This window comes from Oreochromis niloticus, linkage group LG23 (genome assembly GCF_001858045.2).
Source record: "Oreochromis niloticus isolate F11D_XX linkage group LG23, O_niloticus_UMD_NMBU, whole genome shotgun sequence".
Lineage (NCBI taxonomy): Eukaryota > Metazoa > Chordata > Actinopteri > Cichliformes > Cichlidae > Oreochromis > Oreochromis niloticus.
Genome location: NC_031986.2, coordinates 11,909,450 through 11,929,576, shown reverse-complemented (window position 1 = coordinate 11,929,576; position 20,127 = coordinate 11,909,450). Strand labels below are relative to the sequence as shown.

General features: G+C 44.1%; 1 protein-coding gene across 1 annotated transcript; it reads right to left on the bottom strand.

The window, feature by feature from the left end:
* Positions 1-290: 290 nt before the first annotated feature.
* Positions 291-19,525, bottom strand: LOC100700715 (probable ribonuclease ZC3H12C). Its single transcript, XM_013268901.3, is given in 7 exon segments — positions 291-4,340; positions 4,343-5,183; positions 5,620-5,726; positions 6,005-6,239; positions 6,425-6,564; positions 6,682-7,553; positions 19,320-19,525. Coding segments are annotated over 6 exon segments (2,895 nt in total). The 5' UTR covers positions 7,485-7,553; positions 19,320-19,525; the 3' UTR covers positions 291-3,571.
* Positions 19,526-20,127: the final 602 nt, after the last annotated feature.

Below are 20,127 nucleotides of genomic sequence, written 5' to 3'. Positions count from 1 at the left end.
TTTGAAATACAAAGTACTATAATTACTTTCTCAAGGGAGTAATTAAGTAATGTACTCTGAACTTTTTTTTAAAAGTAATAACTACTGTGTAATACAACACTTTTTCTGAGTAACGACCCCAACAATGGTTCTATAAAACAGACACTTAAAACGACCCTCTGTGACTCACCATCTTTTATAGCAGTACTCTTTAATGAATAATCACAGTTACAGCAGAAAGTGTTATAATATTGAAGTACTTACAGTGTTCTAAATGTAAATACTACGTGAAATAATAGGTTTTTATATGTTATAATATCCGCAAGTCAGCATATTGCTATATATGGCTGAGTGCACTTCCAAAGGAAACAGCTGGAGAAAAATGGGACGTCATCCATCACAGGCTTCTTAATCCCAAGAAGTAAATATCCAGTGTTGTAGAAATCAAGACCGGACAATAAGTGAAAAATTCACACACCAAAAAGGAAAAAAGTTTGTTATGTGTACAGTTAAACCTAAAAACAACACTTAAACAACAACTAGCATCACGTCACAATAACGGCAAGACATGCTTCCGGGAACACGGATATGTACATAAATTAAACAAGAACACATGCAGAAACTAAACAAATCAAAAACATGCATAACAGTTTGCTGAACATAGTTCAGATTATTGGATGTGTCATAAGCACAATGCCACGAAGAGGCATTACTTTGGGCCCACCCTCAGGTGCCACGCTGACACACAGTGCCAGGAGGCCAGAGAGAAGGCGCTTCTTCAATACACACAAAGGTTCTCTCTCATCAACAGCATGTGTTGGACAGGAAAGAAACCAGTGGGCTATATGTAGCTGGCTTGTGATTAATGGTACGATGAGCTCAAGTGCTAGACTTTTACTTCCTCGGTGGCCATTTTGAACTTTACAGTTTAGGGCCTCCAGTCGATCGAAAACAGCCAAACTTGTGTTCTGAAGAACTCCAGCAACATTAACATTGAAAGGAAAATAAAAAATATAAAGTTGGTGAACATTTTACTTAATGCTGCATCCTGCTATTAGAAGTATGTCTTCCTCAATAGTCCCACAGGCAGGTAGCATCTTGAACGCATAGCTAATGCTAACATTTCTCTCTAAGGAAGTGCTTGGGTTGCCAAGGCAGCTGTAATTTAACCTCTAAATGCTGAAACTGAAATATTGTCTTCATTTGTTGAGCTACCAGGCAGTAATCCACTAAGGCTAAAGGAGTTTTAATATTTTGTATTTAAATATCGGACAGAAGTTTTCAACATTTGACTACTAGAAAGCAGCTAGCAGCTTAGCTCGCTAACCTTTGCTAGATTTATATTGTCGTTATTCCAAATAATTCAATAGTGAGGTGATGAATTAGTGTTACATGAAGACCACATCTGTTTGCTATGGCAGACACTCTGAGTAGAGCTTCAGTAGAACTTTAGATACATTCAAAATGGCCGCCATAGGATTTTAAATATATAAGTCCCCTTTACAAACATGGCTGGGGTCTGTGCACTCAACCCAGGAAAAAAAGGCGACCTTTTTATGCTTTTCCTTATATTCTGCCATACATAAACAATGCTACAATGTTGACTGCAATTAAACGTGATCAAAGTTTTTACTGAGGTCACTGTACGCACTTGTCTGCTAGCATAAACTCCAGGCCTCAGGCTGCTCCTGAGTCCTGATGCTTGATTTTTTTTTATTTTTTTTTTAACTTTTCTGCTGAGCTGACATCAACTCGATTTCCTAATATGGTCAAGCACTGGGTTCTGTTTCCCGAAGTCTGATGAGAGCTAGCCAATCAGAACAAAGTAGCCTTTTAGGGAGGAGGAGCCTCAAAGAGCTGGGAGCGAAAATGTCTAAGATCCAGAATGAACTGTATGGATAGGTTTTTTTATTGTTGTTGTTTTTTAAGAACTACAAATCATGCAAAGCTACTCTAGTGGACTCCCAGAATAAAAATACATTACTGGAAATTCACATAAAAGGTCCCTTTTAATAGAGACAATAAATTGATTTCTGAAAAAACATCAATTTTATGTTATTTAAAGCATAATTGAACATTATTTCCTGACTTTAAGAAGAGGCTAAAAAATCCTAACATGGACTGGCCCAAACCTCATACTGAAACCTAAACCTTTTCTTATTTCCGATGAGTACCTAGCAAGTATTTGTTAACCAGAGCTCCTGTATAAAAAAAATAAAATAACAATAAGCCAGCTTTAAACCCAAAAGGTAACGAAGCTGCGGCGCCTAAACATAGTAGGCACCCAACTCCTTTTGTTTAAAATATATTTGAAATAATTGTCTCAAAGCTATTTCCACAAGATTAAAAGTTGGAACATCTCGATTGGAACAAAAGTTTTGTCACTGCACTTTTATCATACAGCAATACATCAAGAGTGTTTGATAGATACGGATCATCGAGTCCATGTACTGTATATAACATCAGCGACTTAGTTAATGATACAATTTGTATCAAACAAGGTTTTTCTCTGTCAAGCATGGATTCAGCTGGGATCTGCTACAGACGACAGTACACGCTGTTAGCCAAAAGCACAGCAGAGGGAATCTGATAAATATATTTACAATACATACATGGTTTATTTACCGGTGGCCGGATGTTCTGTCTGTAGCAGATACCAGAGTCGACCCAAAAGAAAGGGCCAGAGAGAAAGAGCGAGAGAGATGTCCCTTACTAAAACTAAGGTACACACGACAGGGTCACCCATCTCTGCAGCTACAACTCTGACCAAAAAACTGACGTCATCTCAAATAAGATGACCATCTTCTCGACACCTATGTTTACCAACATGGGAAAAAAAATCCACAAACGCCCCATACACACACACACACACACACACACACAGAAATTCATGGAACACACCTCGGACAAACAGAGGTTTGAAACCACTGAGTGATAACTGAGTACCTGATGACGGCTGACACGGGACAAGACCCGGTCCATGTGGTGGCTCCATTTGACTCAGTGTACAATACACATAAATGTGTGTTTATGTATAAATAACTCTTAAATTCAGTCACATTTTTGATGTATTTTTGTGAAACCAACTCACCAGATTATGGTTTGGGTGTAAAACCAAAGGTGCCCTTGTATAAACGTCCTGTATGCAAAGCTACAGTACAAATTAAAAACAACAGCAGGGCGGCGGGGTCTAGAACAAATCTCCATTTGTCGCAGGTTAAGTCAAAATCTCAGACTTCGTCCAGTGTCTCGCTCTCTTTCCACACCTGGTAAAAGTTGTTGCTGCACAGTGACCAGACCTGGATTTGGATTATCTTCAGCTTTTTATGTCCTGGAGACTTTTGCATTGTTTGATTATTAATATAAGAAAAGAAACGGCTCTCCTCACAGACAATCTGAAAGTGTAATCCCAGCAGTGTAGGGACGGCTGTGTTTCAGGTGGTAGAGCAGGTAGTCTACCAATCAGAAGTCTGAGGGAGTGAGAAAGCACTTTGAGTGCTTAAATTGAGTAGAAAGGCGCGCTGCAAGTACCAGTCCATTTACCAGTGTTGCTATGCGAAGCAGTTACTTAGCTCGTCTTTGCCTTCCCTCCTCAGTAGCCTGTTTGGGCTTTTTCTGCAAGGATGGCAGCTGCCAGCTGCTGGGGGTCTGTGATGTGGGGGCTTCTGGCCATAACCCGGCTTACCAGGTCTGAGGGGAAGATGTTGCACAGGTTTATGTACACTTTCTCCCTCGCATCGCCGTAGCGACTGTGCGCGGGGGATTCTGGGTGCTGTGACATGTAGGAGGGAGAGGCATGGGAGGGCACGGTAAGGTGAGAGCTGTGAGGTGGGTATGGCGGGAGAGGCGTGCTGGATGGATGAGGCGGGCAAGGAGAGTGGGCTGGGGGCGGTGGGTGGCTGAGGTAATGAGTTGGGGATGGGTGGAGAGCTGGGTGAGAGGAGTGATGCTGGCCGTAGCCGTCTTGCGCCCATGGAGGAGTGTGCCAGGACGACTGCCGTGTGTCTGGCAGGCTTTGGTAGGTAGGCGGCTCGTATCTGGATGGCGGCAGCGGCGGCTGCCTGTAGTACTTGTCCCAGCTGGGCAGGGCTTTTGGTCGGTGGTGATGGTGTGATGTGGAGAGGTGTTCGTACAGGTGTGAGTCGGACACACTTTCTGCTCGCGTTGGGGCCAGGCAGCGGCCAAGGGGTGAGCCAGGGGGTGCGGGGTTGGACTGCGGCAGAGAGTGGTAGTCGCCTGGGCAGCTGGACCGCGCAGTCAGCGGTTGGTGCTGGAGATGAGGGGGCAGGGGGTAGAGGGGCCGCTTTGGGGGAGCCTCTAGTGGGGGCGGATCATGAGCGCAGCTCTGCCCGCGTGCGGCGCTCAGGTGGTAAGGGTGTAGTCCTGTGCTGGGCGTGTGGCTGTGCTGAATGTTTGTGTATTCGGCAGGATGCAGGCCACAAAGTTCATGGCTAGATGTGGCATGATGGGAGTACAGTCGGCCGTGGGGATTAGGAAAATGGACAGCGTCTTCCAGTAAGGGGTCCGGGGGCATCCGGGACACTGCCTCTCGCCGTACGAGTCGCAGCTGCTGCCGCAACTGACGCTGCTTTCGCTGCTGCACTCAGAGCCGGCTGAGCCCAGCCGCAGGTCTGTGTCGTTGGGGAAGCGACAGTCTGGGCTCCGTCTGGAGGAGAGGCTCAGGCCTGAGTAAGCACGTGTTACTGAATAGTAGCTTAAGTCTGGAGACTCACAGTGAGGGTAAAGGTCATGGCTGGGGGCTGGTAAGTGACCGTGAGGCATCACTGCTCTCGCTTGCTGCTCTTGTGGGAGGCCAAGAGTGGATGGTGGGCCTCCTGGGGCCGGGGACATGCTTATACTCCCACCGCAGCTACCGCTAGTGGAGCTGCTACTGCTGGTGCTGCTGCCACACACAGTATTCTTCTGCACCTCCACCCTCCCTTTGGCCAGCAGCTTCTCTTCGGCGTCGCTGTATGACAGAGCTCGGATGCTGGGGTCCGACTGCCTTTTCGGTGCGCCTTTCTTGGCGTCGATGCTGCCAGCTGGCACGCTGTGGCTCTTCACCAGCCCGGCGTCGCCCTGGTTCTTTGAGACGACGCAGGTCTTGGCGCTGGCACGCAGCTCATCAGCCACGGCACGCTGAGGTTGGGCGCCTCGCTCCGGGTGGTAGTACTTACATTTGTGACCGTAAGTACACTTCTTTCCTGAAGCAAAGAGACACAACGTGCGCTTCAGTAAACAAGTAAACACACAGAGTGGGCAGAGAAAGGGGAGCTCATTTACTAACTGCACGACATCATCACCGCTCTGTCCACTTCACCTCCTGGTAAATATACAGATGCAGAGAAATATATAGAGAAATGGGGGTGTGGCTGTATGCCGACAGATTTAGAATGAGTCTGATTTAGCAGCATACGCACAGAGGTGAGAAAAAAATGGGCTGGTGCACACGTCATAAATCTGATGATAACTTTGTGCAGAATAAGAAAGTCTCCACTAACGCATCTGCATATGAGGTCCAATGTCACCACACACTGTGAGAGAGACTCTAATTCAATATAAATTATTACGTTGTTCTTGAAAAGTACAAAATGTTTCATGTGCGTTATTTCGACGTGTATTTCATGACTTTCTTCTCACCGTATGGACAAGGCTGCTTCTTCTGCTCAGGCATGACGGGCCTTTTTCTCAGGAAGTTGTCTAAGCTGGGGCCGTGACGACCAAGAGGGTCATCTGGCGGCATGAATCTGCAAGATTAGAAAGGATGAGAGCATTAATTCGCTATTAGAGGAAATACGATGGTGTCCATACACATTCTTTAAAGCTGCTTCACCAGCTTCAAGTGTGGAAGCTTTACAGGAGGCACAGAATAATTGATTCCCCACATATAGCAAAGTGAAAAATGCCTTCCTTATATCAGAGTGTGAGATTTTATTTGTAAATCAACTTTATTCATTATTTTAAACATCACTCTGATTCAAAGATAAGAGTCATGAATGACCTCATAACATCCTTCCCTACTCACTTATCATTGACAAAGGAATACATGAGAAGCCGCTCATCTATGAACTTCTTCCACTCGGGCTTCTCGTTAGCCAGGTCTCTGTAGTTGTCGTTGGAGACGATGATGCCATCTGACTCATAGGCCAGCTTGACAATGAAACGGTCGTCATAGCAGACCACACGTCGACCTTGGACACGCCGTGAAGGCGTGAACACCAGGATTTTTTCCTTCTCTAGGCGACGTAAGATCTCCTGATCTGTGAAGGAAAGGATTATAGTAAGGCTGGGGGGGAAATGCGGTGCTAGAAAACCATTATTACCTATTTTGGAGCTTTAGCCCTGTGAGTTACTGCTGATGTGTTTGGGGCCTTTCACCCCACGACCCTAAGGTGCATAAGCAGTTAAGAAAATGGATTTTAGTTAAACCGCGTCTTCTACTGACCTGTTATAGGGGCATCGGGTCGGGACTGCTCTTTCCGCCACGCAGGCACAAAAACTGTGATGTCTTGATGGCCGCGCTCGAGGAACCAATCTACAGCCAGCTGGATGCCCTGACAGGAAAACACTTCCTTGTTCCCATGGCTGTGAAAACGGTGCAAAGGTAAAAGACAGCGTAAATAAACATTTATGATTTGAATGTGTTTCTTTACAGCAGTTTCCACTGACAAACATATATACATATATAATAATAGAGCTCACCTCATGGCTACATTGCTGCCATCTATCACGACTGGCCGCAGGTTGTCCTGGTCACACAAAGAGTCTGAATGACAGGGTGAGTCTGACCTCTGGCCTTCCAGCAAATCAGAACAACCACAGGAGGATGAGGAAGATGAAGAGGATGAGGTAGAGGCTAATAATCCAGCCGGCTGCTCACTGTCTGACTTGGTGCCCAGCTTGACCAGCTCTCCCAGTATGTCATTGATTAGGGTGTCAGGGCCGAGCTTAGACAGCACCAGTCGCACCGTCTCCTCAGAGTAGCCGAGTTTGAGGGCAAACTCTAGCTTAGCCTGGTACTCTTTCCCACCAGCCTCATAGCCAGGCTCTGAAGCAGACAGACTGGGTGGAGGTTCAGGCAGGTGCTCGCACGGGGAGTCGAGCGTGGACTGGGCATGGGCGTCACATTCAAGCTCTGCTAGAAGTTCAGATGGGGGCTCGGGAGGGCCTTCGGTGCCTAAGTCCACACACTGGGTCCGGCAGAGCGGCTGGTGGGTGTTCTTACTGTGAGTCAACCCTCCGTCTCCTCCATCCGAGTCGGTACCTGGAGCGAGGGTGGAGCTGGAGGTCAACGCTGACTCGCCCTCTGCGTCGGACCCACTGTTTTCCTCTAGGACGGTCAGTGGAGGGGAGCCAGCGGTGCTCTCCCCCTGCTCCTCCATAGCAGGGGGCCCGTCAGCGCCGCCAGCCTGCCGGTCACCCCCCGCTACGTGTAGATACTCCAAATCCAGCCCCAGGTCGAGGATATGGCCTGCACCTGCCTCCACATGGTCCTTCTGACCCATGTGTCTGTCACAGACATCCAGCACACTGGGCTGACTGCTGCCCACTCACAAAACTTGACTCATTGGTGCCTAAAGGAAGAAAGGTGGAGCGAGTGAGTAAACTGTAGATAAAAGATGGATTTAGCTGTCAAGCCGTGCCCAATGTAGTCAAATCCTGGCTCCATGATTTGACTACATTTGACTGGCGTCGGTTCATATTTTTAATTTTATATTCTGCATGACTGTCAGACGACAGTAGCTAAGCCATGTAGCTAAGATAAACTAACATGAGCAAACCCACTTTGGAAGCTGACTGAAACTAAGGGAATTAAAAAAAATGAAGACAAAGTAAATAAAAAAATAATAATGATATTAACGTCTAATAACTCTGAGACCAGTTAGAAGAAGCATTTAAAGACTGGAAACAGAAGAAAACGTAACTTTCTTCTCTGCTAATGATACACACAGTGGTACTCAAATGCAAATGTGTCATTTATATTACATATATAAATGATGCAAAGGCACAAAGGCAAACAGGGAAATTGGGTAAATCCCTACTTAAACTTATATATGGGTGAAAACCTTGGCTTAAAAGAGTGTAGCATTTGCTACCACAGCAGTTCCAATGAAATTCCAGGGAGAAATCATTTGCAAAAAAGAGAATTTGCATTCAGGCTGTGTGAAAACGATAATCTAAAGTCAACACCGACTGTCATTTTAGGGAAATCTGATTTTACACCTAGAATTTTCGGCTAACAGCGTTGGATCCATCTGTTCTGCCAACAAAACAAAAAAAAGCTCTGACTGGCTGCGCAGAGCAGTTGGGGGAATCCGGTCAGGCACAGGCTGGCAGACACAAAGAGCTGATGGGGCCTCTATCCCTAATTAATGGACTCCCGCGTTTTGTGTGTGTGTGTGTTTTTTTTTTAATAGCACCACACCACAGCACATTAATCTATGGGGGGGCAGAGGGTGAACTAGGGCGGTTGGACCTTTCTCCCTCCTCATTCTACCTGATAATTAAGGCCCATATGCTTCTTCCCACCGAGGTCACTCGTTAAAACACTGAAGGCTATGAAGTCAATTGGGGCATTGTATTCGAGCATCAGGTGTGAGGTTAGACTAGTCTGATCTGTAATAAAGGTTTAATAAAGGTTTAGAGGTTTGTGATAAAGGAAAAGTTAATCTGAGAACATGAAATTAGAGACATTCGACTAATCCTGAGGTGAAATCTGTGGGAAAATTCCACAACAGCAAAAATGCTTTTAGAAGTGAAAAATGAACTTTTTAAAGGTTTATTTGGGACAAAGTTGGCTTTTTAAATTATTTTATTAGATTTGACTCTAAATATGCAGCTTGATGTATTTTGACTGGACTCTACTTTGAAGTTTAAAATCTTCGCACCTACAAAATTAAAAATTTTTCCAAGCCAGAACACAATCCTGACGACAAGCAGGGCAGAGCAAATGATGAAAATGGGGAAGTGACTTAAAGCTGTTGGGAGAACGGGGAGGATCGGTTAGACAAGGGGTGGAGTGAGTGTGCATTTTATGAAAAAGGGCTGCCTAGCAACGTGGCTGAGCTACTGTTGCTAAGCTACAGCTGTTGAAAGCATTCTCCCATCCAAATGCCAAGACAGAGGCTGCGGCGTTCAGCCGGCGACCCGCCTTAATTCACACATGTTACAAAAAGGTCTGCTGCGGGAGGGGGCAGAGGGGCTTAAGTGTGCCTCACTGGTAACCCACCAAGACAACAATAGACCCGCAGCACTGATTAGGACTGGGACCTTGGCATTAAGTGCTGTGGGTGTTGATGGTGCCCTGTGATGCACACACAAACACACTAACGACCCAAGGTGACTCATACTGCTGTGGAGAGAGTGGGACCGAGTTTGCAGCACATCAACTAGACTGATGATCTTCTCTCAGGCTTAACAATCAGCTAATCTAAAGCGCGAGCATCGCATCAGCACTGCATAACCTCAGACAGTCTGGTCAGGCACGCCAACACTAACAGATCCAGATAAAGCGAAACTGTGAATGACGGCAGCAGAATAACATCAATGTTAGAAAATATTAAACATTTGACTGTGTTGCTACAAGAAAAATGTGAGTACGCTCTAAAAAGATCTCACAGCGGGCAGTTTGGGGTCGATAAAGGCATTTAGAATAGATTTATTGGGCTTGGGCTTTAGCAGTCCACCTAAGTTTTTTACTGTTGAAGTGCAATCTCTTTTTTTTCAATATTTACCACTATTATATCTCCACATGAATCAAAAGCTGACAAATCATTCATAGCCTTAAAGAGGGTAATCAAGAGCAATCAATTTATTTAATAGTCTATCTACAGATATCTGTAGAGGTTAGGAAATCCTCAGCCCATACAGATAATAATAGTTTAGCGGATAGCTGATGTTTTACACTATTTGTTCATTTTCTTGTTGCAGCTTAATTTCTTTCACCATTCTGGATCAGGGAAACAAATAATTCTTAGTTCTAATAAACAACTGAACAGCTTTAAAAGGTCTCCTGGTCTTCGTCATACTATTGTGCAAAGTAGTGTTTGCCTCAGTGTAAAACTGATATGACACAACAGATAAATACCATCTGATTTTATACAGTTTGCAGGTACCAGACAATATTCTCCGTACTGAAAGCTTTCTGGTTTCTGCTCGACTGCAATCCAAGTTCTACTAAACAATCACATCTGGTAGTTCTTGTGGCCATTTGGAAACAATGACCAGTGATCAGAACACAGAGTGCTGAAACAGATATCCACCACCTACACCAGTAGCCCTGAATCACTGGCTCTTATCCCCAGAGGATAAGTCAGCAGGCCAGCTGATGGGCTCCCAGACTGCATATAGTTTGCCAGCTAATAAATAAAGCTCCACCTGGTAGTTTCAGCTGTTCCCTTATTTACCAAGCCGTCATCACACCGAATGGTTGGATCCACGTGTTTGATTTGGCAAAGATTTGACACCGGATGCCCTTGCACCTATCCGTGCTTGGGACCGGCACACTACCAGTACACTAGCTTGTGATGGGTTTGCTGACCGATATCAGGTCAATACAGATCTATCTGCTGATATTTTTTAATATACACAGCTGCAGTAATTACACGTAAAAAGGAAAAATTATGGCATTATTGGATATTAATTTTCCAGAAAAGCCAGTAACTCAGGAGATTTACTCAGCGGTCATGATATTCTGCTACATGCACTGCAGACAGATCTGAGGTAGAGACAGCGCCGCTCTGTTGGACAAACTATGTGATGACAGAATTTCTGAACTATTTCAAAATTATATTTCAGGAAAAAAAACAACTATATCAGTGCATATGGGATAACACTTTCCTGTTTTCCTACTTGAGCCTGGTTTTGATGGAGGTTTCTTCCTGTTAAAAGGGAGTTCTTCCTTCCCACTGTTGCTGAGTGCTTGCTCATAGGCAGTCATCTGACTGCTGGCGTTTTCTCTTTATTACTGTAGGGTCTTTAACTCAGGGCCTTGAGGCAACTGTTGTTGAGGTTTGACACCATATATATAAAATTAAATAGAATATGTAATCAAATGCTGACACATCTGAGGCCAGTCAACACTGCCTGTTAATATCAACTGACTGACATGTTGGTTTGGATCTGCAAATAATCTTTATTAGTATTTACTGTGATTATATCTATGATTAATCAATTGAGCTATTTGCCTACAGGTTGAAAGAAAACCGTGGCGAATAAAGTCTGAAAAAACTACTTTGTCACAGTCTAAGATTACATATTTAAAACATTTTGTATGAAAAAGCAGTCCAAAGCCCTAAGATATTAACTGCTGAGATAACTTAAAGTAAGCACATATTTACATAAAACACTGGGGGTGACTGTAAAAATGTGGCAGGCTCTGGATCTTTTAGTTCCTTTGCTTTCACAACTTCTTTACCCTCATTTGATCTTTTTCGCAATCTGGATAAATCTAATCATAATCCCGTAGTTTGAGCTGCTTAACATCAAAAAACCTGAACAGTCACAATGAAAGCCTGTAAGTCTTTTCACAGCTAGGGCTTTAAAAGTCTTCCTGTGTGGCAGAGCTCTGCAGACGAATGCATGTGAAATCGGGTCCAGCTTTAACGGCCCAAAGACATCGCGGCATCTCCAGACCTCCAGGTTGAGCGGGTGCATCTTTCAAACATCAGCTTACACACACACACACACACACACACACACACACACACACACACACACACACACACACACACACACACACACACACACACACACACACACACACACACACACACACACACACACACACACACACACACACACCACTGCTGGCTTTGATGGAACCAGTAATGAATATGTAACACAGTCCTTACAGCGCTTTGTGCAAGTGTGTGCAGTGGATGGGGGTGGGGGGTTCCATTTTGAAAGGCGGTCTGGGAGGGGGCACAGGACTACGGGGGGTGGGGGTCGGGGGGGTAGACCCCTGTGTCTCCAGCACAGTGCAAAAGTTACTGTAAAAAGTGTGTGCATGCATTAGTGCATCTAGGTGGCGCACTAGACTTTACCCACCAGCAACAAGGCAACAGATGTCTGCTGAGCGCGGTATGTGCAATAGGTATCCCCCACCCATTGCACAAAACACACACACACCCCTGTCTCCATACTGCCAATGAGTTTAGAGGGAAAACTCAGCAGGACAGACGGGGAGCACTGACACACAGTCAGAAAGTTGCATGCATGCACGCACGCAGACACACACACACACACACACACACACTCTAAGGGCAGCACCTTAAAGAAAACTTTTTTGTTTTATCCACTAATGTGACACTAATATATATTTTTTAAACAGCATCACAGGAAGCCCATCCCTCCTGCATCAAGTTTCATATCAACACATATCACACAAATCTGAACAACTGCAGTGACGGCAGACTTGAGCAAAGTGTAGCCAGGTGCTACAGCGCTATAAATTCTTATCCTGCACACCGAGAATTTTTTTTAAAATACTCTTGTGGTTAAAAGTCACTAATGGGTTCTGCATGTTGCATTCATTTTCAGCGATATTTCACATGCAACAAAGAAAGTGGGCTCCATCTTTTCCTCTTTAATCTGAATTTGCCCTTGTGAATTATAAATGACTCTAACCTTTCTGAAAACTTACAGGAGTCTAAGTTACTCGTATGCCAGCATCAGTTTTTTTGATGATCCTGCAGCGCAGCGGAAGCCTAGTGAGGCTCGAGAGGAGCAACCTGCCATGTAAGTACTCCTAAAAAGTCAGTATTTCTATTTTATAGCAAGCAGAAGATGAATTTCAGTATAAAAGTCAGGTTATAATAGAGAGGAGGGGACTCCATCACACTCACCAGACCAAAAAGTGCAACAAACAATGAAGAGAGGAAATGTGACTAGCTCATTTCAACATCTTTAAATCCTTGAAAAGCCGATTAAAAAACGCTGCAGGTGAAAGAAAAGAACCAATCCCAAAGTTCCCACAGCAACAACGTCCAAGATCGATTTTTTCTTTCTTTTAGAGCATCCAACTCCAGCCTCACGCCTCTGTCCTCACTGTCCGACTGTCTTCCAGAGCTGTGTGTGTGTCTTTTTCCCCCTCTGCAGAAGCAGGCAAGTTGGACAATGAGTGGCAGAACAGATGGACCCAACAATGTCAGCCTTCCCTCGTTTAGAGTGGCTGCTTCTAACCAATCGGAGCAGCAGCAGCCCTACAATGAGGTGCAGAGGCAAGAGGCGGGGAGGAGGGGAGTGGCTGTGGGCAGATGCCTGCAACACCCAGTTTCCCCAAGGCACGCGTACTCAACGTGCACCGGCACACACACACGCACGCTAACGCACACACTCCACGGCCTGAAAGGGCTTCCCCTGTGTGGCCGATGAATCAACGAGGGGTGGGTGGCTGAACAATGGAGCTACACAATGGGAGGCTGGGGAGGGCAGCTGCAGTGTGAGGGCTGGTGCTATTACGGCCCCAGGCAGCAATGGAGAACACCTGGCTACAGAGCGCCACAGTCACTCTCCTCTCTTTGTCTCGAGCTGTGGGGAGGGTGGCGGTGGTGGTGACAGGGGGGGGGGTTTCGACTGAAAGAAAAGCTGAAGGCTGGCTGAAAGACTGCTGTGGCCTTTACGAGAGTGCAAGAGGAAAGAGAAGAGTGTGGCTGCGCTGAAAGAGAAAAAAGACAAGTGCGTGGGGGGCGAGAGACATCAAAAGTTTTATGTCCCAGTGAGTATGAGGAGGGGACCTGCTCAGCATTGTTGTGGCACACTTAGGGCCGATGACTCAGAAACACAAATCTTTGCCTTTTTGTCTTTTATATGATTATGTAGCACGTGTAGCGGATCCCATTTGTTAAAGAAAAAAAAAAAACCCCACACTTCAATACCCAAAATGACACAAAAAACTTGCCTACGTTTTCTTGTACACTGGTATAAAGTTATTTTAATTCCAGTTATATAGCATCAAATTCAACAATTCAATCAACAGTTGCTTCAAGCCACTTTATATTGTAAGGTAAAGACCCTACATTTAAATACTGAACAACAAAAAAAGCTAATTTCATACACGACCATTCCAAAATAACGTTAGCCAAACAAACTCAACCGATAACCCATCCAACGCTGGATACACTTAACTTGAAAAAGCTGCCACTTAATACACACTAGTAGGAGTAAATAAGACAGAAACCTCCATGTATCTACAAATCATAAATTAATGAATTAAATAATTGTTTAAAACAAAATCAATGGCTACCTTTGATTGTTTTAAATTTTAAAAAAGAAAATACAGGGAGTGCAGAATTATTAGGCAAATGAGTATTTTGTCCACATCATCCTCTTCATGCATGTTGTCTTACTCCAAGCTGTATAGGCTTGAAAGCCTACTACCAATTAAGCATATTAGGTGATGTGCATCTCTGTAATGAGAAGGGGTGTGGTCTAATGACATCAACACCCTATATCAGGTGTGCATAATTATTAGGCAACTTCCTTTCCTTTGGCAAAATGGGTCAAAAGAAGGACTTGACAGGCTCAGAAAAGTCAAAAATAGTGAGATATCTTGCAGAGGGATGCAGCAGTCTTAAAATTGCAAAGCTTCTGAAGCGTGATCATCGAACAATCAAGCGTTTCATTCAAAATAGTCAACAGGGTCGCAAGAAGCGTGTGGAAAAACCAAGGCGCAAATTAACTGCCCATGAACTGAGAAAAGTCAAGCGTGCAGCTGCCAAGATGCCACTTGCCACCAGTTTGGCCATATTTCAGAGCTGCAACATCACTGGAGTGCCCAAAAGCACAAGGTGTGCAATACTCAGAGACATGGCCAAGGTAAGAAAGGCTGAAAGACGACCACCACTGAACAAGACACACAAGCTGAAACGTCAAGACTGGGCCAAGAAATATCTCAAGACTGATTTTTCTAAGGTTTTATGGACTGATGAAATGAGAGTGAGTCTTGATGGGCCAGATGGATGGGCCCGTGGCTGGATTGGTAAAGGGCAGAGAGCTCCAGTCCGACTCAGACGCCAGCAAGGTGGAGGTGGAGTACTGGTTTGGGCTGGTATCATCAAAGATGAGCTTGTGGGGCCTTTTCGGGTTGAGGATGGAGTCAAGCTCAACTCCCAGTCCTACTGCCAGTTTCTGGAAGACACCTTCTTCAAGCAGTGGTACAGGAAGAAGTCTGCATCCTTCAAGAAAAACATGATTTTCATGCAGGACAATGCTCCATCACACGCGTCCAAGTACTCCACAGCGTGGCTGGCAAGAAAGGGTATAAAAGAAGAAAAACTAATGACATGGCCTCCTTGTTCACCTGATCTGAACCCCATTGAGAACCTGTGGTCCATCATCAAATGTGAGATTTACAAGGAGGGAAAACGGTACACCTCTCTGAACAGTGTCTGGGAGGCTGTGGTTGCTGCTGCACGCAATGTTGATGGTGAACAGATCAAAACACTGACAGAATCCATGGATGGCAGGCTTTTGAGTGTCCTTGCAAAGAAAGGTGGCTATATTGGTCGCTGATTTGTTTTGTTTTGTTTTTGAATGTCAGAAATGTATATTTGTGAATGTGGAGATGTTATATTGGTTTCACTGGTACAAATAAATAATTGAAATGGGTATATATTTGTTTTTTGTTAAGTTGCCTAATAATTATGCACAGTAATAGTCACCTGCACACACAGATATCCCCCTAAAATAGCTAAAACTAAAAACAAACTAAAAACTACTTCCAAAAACATTCAGCTTTGATATTAATGAGTTTTTTGGGTTCATTGAGAACATGGTTGTTGTTCAATAATAAAATTATTCCTCAAAAATACAACTTGCCTAATAATTCTGCACTCCCTGTAATGACAAAGTTTAACTTTGAGGACAAAATTTGGAGTTGAGAAAAAGTGATGAATCCCAATAAAGCTGATCAATATCGCAAAAAATCCCAATAATATTGTATCAGTGTCTGATGAGTCCCACCTCTACCAAACAGCCAGAATGAAGAGCAGAGAACAATACACTGTAGTCTAGTACCATGCAGACTACTTGAATATGGATACCCAGCTGACCAAAGTGACACACAGACTGGACAGAGGTTAAAGAGCAGATGCTTATAACAGCAGTGCAAATTAATATGCCAAATATGCCAAAGATGAATATGGTGCAGCTTAATATGCGAGCTGTTTATCTAGGACACTTTTTTTTAAAAAATTGAAACAAATGACTCTTCATCCGAGCCAAGTGGCGCAACTCAAATCCCACAGCTGATCCCTGTGTGTTAAAATGATGAAATAAAAGTAAGGTGGACACACACAGTTGCTCCTACACCTCCAAATCCGAAGCTTTTGTCTCCATTTTTTGCAGACTGTACATCAACTGCATGTTTTTGTTGCTCCTGAGGGACTCTGACATTGTCTAACTGCACATAATCAGGTGCTGCTGTAACATGAGTGCTGCATGGCACCAAAGCAAGCCAGGGGAAAGAAGAAAAAAATCAAACGTCTCAGTGTCACTATTGATCTTTTTTTTTTTTTTTTTGTCCCCTCTGGTCACCAACACAGAGTACCGACAGCAAAAAAAAATATAACACTGTCGATATGTAATACCGTGGGAGGTGACAAGGCCGGGGCATGTCCACTAGTCATGTCAACCTAATAGAGACAGCCAGTGGTTTGGGTTTCATAGAATCTCTAATTCAAACTGAAATTGAGATCATATCTAAGCAACTGTTTCATGACACCAGATTTGTTGTATGGACTGATGTTTCCATAAAAAACAGAACTGCAATGTTAGTTGGGGTACTCTAATAAGCAACAACATTAAGGAAAAAAAGAGGAAAAACATAGAAAAATACAAATAAAAGTGAAAAATGTTAAAAATGCAAAGATAAAAAGTGAAAATCTGGGTTCAAGGTGATACAGAGGTTTTCTTTTATTTTGTTATTTATCGCTCCCTTTTTTTATTTTACTAAAAAAAAATAATTGCATTTCATCACTAGAATCAGACCAATTTATCAGTGGGTCAATCTGTCAATATTAGCTATTTGCCAATATCTCTCTATTTATAACAACCAATAAATGAAAAACGAAAAAATTCAAATAGAGATGTTAAAGACACCCTTCAACCGTTTTATGAATGTTAATGTGTCACAGTTTGTCCACCAAGCAACTGATCAGAGCAGAGCATAAATGATTAAATAAATTACTGCACGAGACAAATGTTAAATATGAAATGAAAATACGGTTGTGATTTATGTGACTGAAAGAAAAAAAATACTGTCTTAGTGGTTAAGAATTGTTTTTCTAGCTTAATAGGAACTTACAAAAACCTGCCTGGTTTTATTCAAGATCTGTTTCATTACAGAGCATCAAATGCTACAAAGCAGCAAATATTTCAAACTTTTGCATCAAAAATAACAAAATCAACTGCACTTTACGATCAAAGTAGTTGTATAATTGGCTATAAAATTAATACCTAATCATTGCAGGTTTAATTGAATTATTTGCAGTGTTCGCTTTGGGTTCTTCGTAGGGGCCAACACAACACTCTGGCTAATGAGCAGCCAAGCTGCAGCAGCCACACCCGTGGAATCTGAGTACGATCCAGAGGACAACGCATCTGCCAACGGAAAAATTAATTTAGAGAGATAAGGCTGAAATATCCAGCTGCATTTATCTTGGCAGCAACAAGTAGCAGCATGTATTTAGAGGCAACAGAAAACAGTGTGGTGTCGGTGTGTGTGCTCAGCCAGTTTGCCAACTAAAATAAGTGTTCCCCCGGCTTTAACGGGCTCAACAAGAAAACAAATGCCTGATTAAATAAGAATGTGCTCCTAGTCAGCTCTCAGAGTCAGACGAGGGTGCTGAGGAGAGATGCATACAACAGCTGACCGACTGCACAGCTCCCAAACGCTCTAACAGAGACAGGAGGAGCTCTCTGTGGGGGCCATCTGTCCTTACAAACAGGTGTGCACTGCTCCCAACAACTGCAGCAGCAGCAGCAGGACGAACGCTGAGAACCCAGCACAACAGAGCTGAGCTGCAGCAGGAGGCTTCTTCCTGTGCCTGAAATTAATTCTTGCTGGGTTTGGTCCAACCTGCTCTAGTCTTACTTCCTTATCGATAAGACTTGCAAACTATCGGGCGACGAGTCAGGGACTATTTTAATAACCACTTTAATCATGAAAAAGTAAAATGCCTCTGGCTTTGCATGTCAAATTTGATGTGACACATCACACATTTGACTGAGGTGCAATAAACACAGTTCTCAAAACAAGCAGAAATCCAGCGATGTTCAATTCACTGTCAATTAAAAACAATAAAAAGTTACAGATTAACCTTCTATTCTGCTTGGAAAAATGACAAATGGGGGGGAAAGAAAGTGCAGTGCATCACTGTAGTCCACTTTTCCTATCCAACCGAGGTCCAGGCAACAGAAGGAGACCTTTTGCTCTCTGTAACCTCTTTCTGACCTCTGCACATCCACTCAGCACTGCCAACACCACCAGCAGTACAGAGTAAGTTCAGGATATCATGGCAAAAGTCATCACCTCTGTGTGTGTGTGTGCGTGATTCAAATGAATACCACAGAAAAGTGAACAGAGGAAGTCTTTGTGGAGTCAGAGGGCCAAACATCACTGCTGAAGCTGCAGTATTTTCCAAGAAGCAGCTAATTACCTTTCCTCTTTAACTGTGACATGTGTAGCACGCATGCGTAAGTGGATGTTATTTGATACAGAATAGCCTTTAAACGTGACAGGGACACACTTTGAGTTTGGAAACAGGGGTGATGGTCAGAAGAAAGCAAAGTGGGGTCACTAAATAAAAGCCCCACGGGGTGTGGACAGACAGCTGTTGGGCTCGTGCCTACACCACGCCCCCCACCCTTCCCCATCCCCATCCAAAAGCTCAAAGCCTGGACTGCTACTGGTCCGACCCCCTCGGGGAACCACTATAACCAGTGTTCAGCACAGCTGTCAGTTAGAGAACGCGGAGACAGGTGGGAGGAAGAGACAAGAGCGCCTCTTCTCCCTCCTGAATTCCCCAGAGAGCAGACTTGTGCTTCACTCAGGCCTTCTTCACCCCAAAACTGCCTTAATGCTCATTTCAAAAACACGCATCAGCTCCATTTTCAGCCTAAAAGGCGCGAAACCCCACAGCAGCACCCATCCCGCTGTCTGCCTGTTGAAGAGGCTACAGTCAACAAACTATATTATGGATGTTTGTGAGCGCGCATGGGGCGTGCACGGTCACCGCAAACCAACACCGTCACGACCTCCCTGCAGCTCTCACCCACACCAACCTGCGGCTCCTCCGGCTAACGAGTCCGCCCTGAGGACGCTGTTGGCGGGTTCTCACCTGGTCAGAGCCGCCGCTGGAGCCGCACGACAAGCTTGGCGTTAAAACGCTCCCATCTTCATCACATACTGGCGACGCAAAACATCCGGCCGGACTGCAGCGTGACCCAGCCAAACTGCGTCAGGCTGAAGAGAGCGACGAGGCGCCTTCCGCTCTGCCGCTCTTTCAAAATAAAAGCAAACCAACTAACCGCCTGTTCAAGAGGAAGAAAGACAAGAAGAATTTCTTATACCAACACTTGTGTACTTTTCTTCTGTCTTATGTTTGTCTGGTGTAAGATATAACAACAAACCCTACGGTTTGTTAGCAACTAACTTACCTCAAGACCCTCAAAATAGCATACGTTTCAAACTGAAAACCAGCCGCGTTTTAAGATTTTAACCTCTCTTAACGTAAAATAAAAGCATACAATTAATAAAAACAATAATTATAATAATTTTAGGCTAAAGAGGAAACTGTACCAGAAGTGTTGAGGCTCGCTTTACTAAAATTATTGCGCTTGTGGTACCTGTGTGCGGCGGGATCATCGATGGGCGGTGAGGTGTACACCGGCGCCATCTTGCGGTCAATGTGTATTATTAGCAAGTCCTGTTTTCCTCCGTTCAAACATTAACATGCGTTTAAAATCTGCTTGAGAACATGTACTTAAACTTTTAAAAAAATTCTGCGAAGTGCAAAGCGTAGCGTTTTAATTAGAAAATAATAGGGTGCAAGCACTTTAGTAAAGTACTCGAGTAAATCTGGAACCCCAGTTCCAAAAAGTTATCGGGCTGTGTGAAATGTGGATAAAAAGAAAATCAACTTTAGG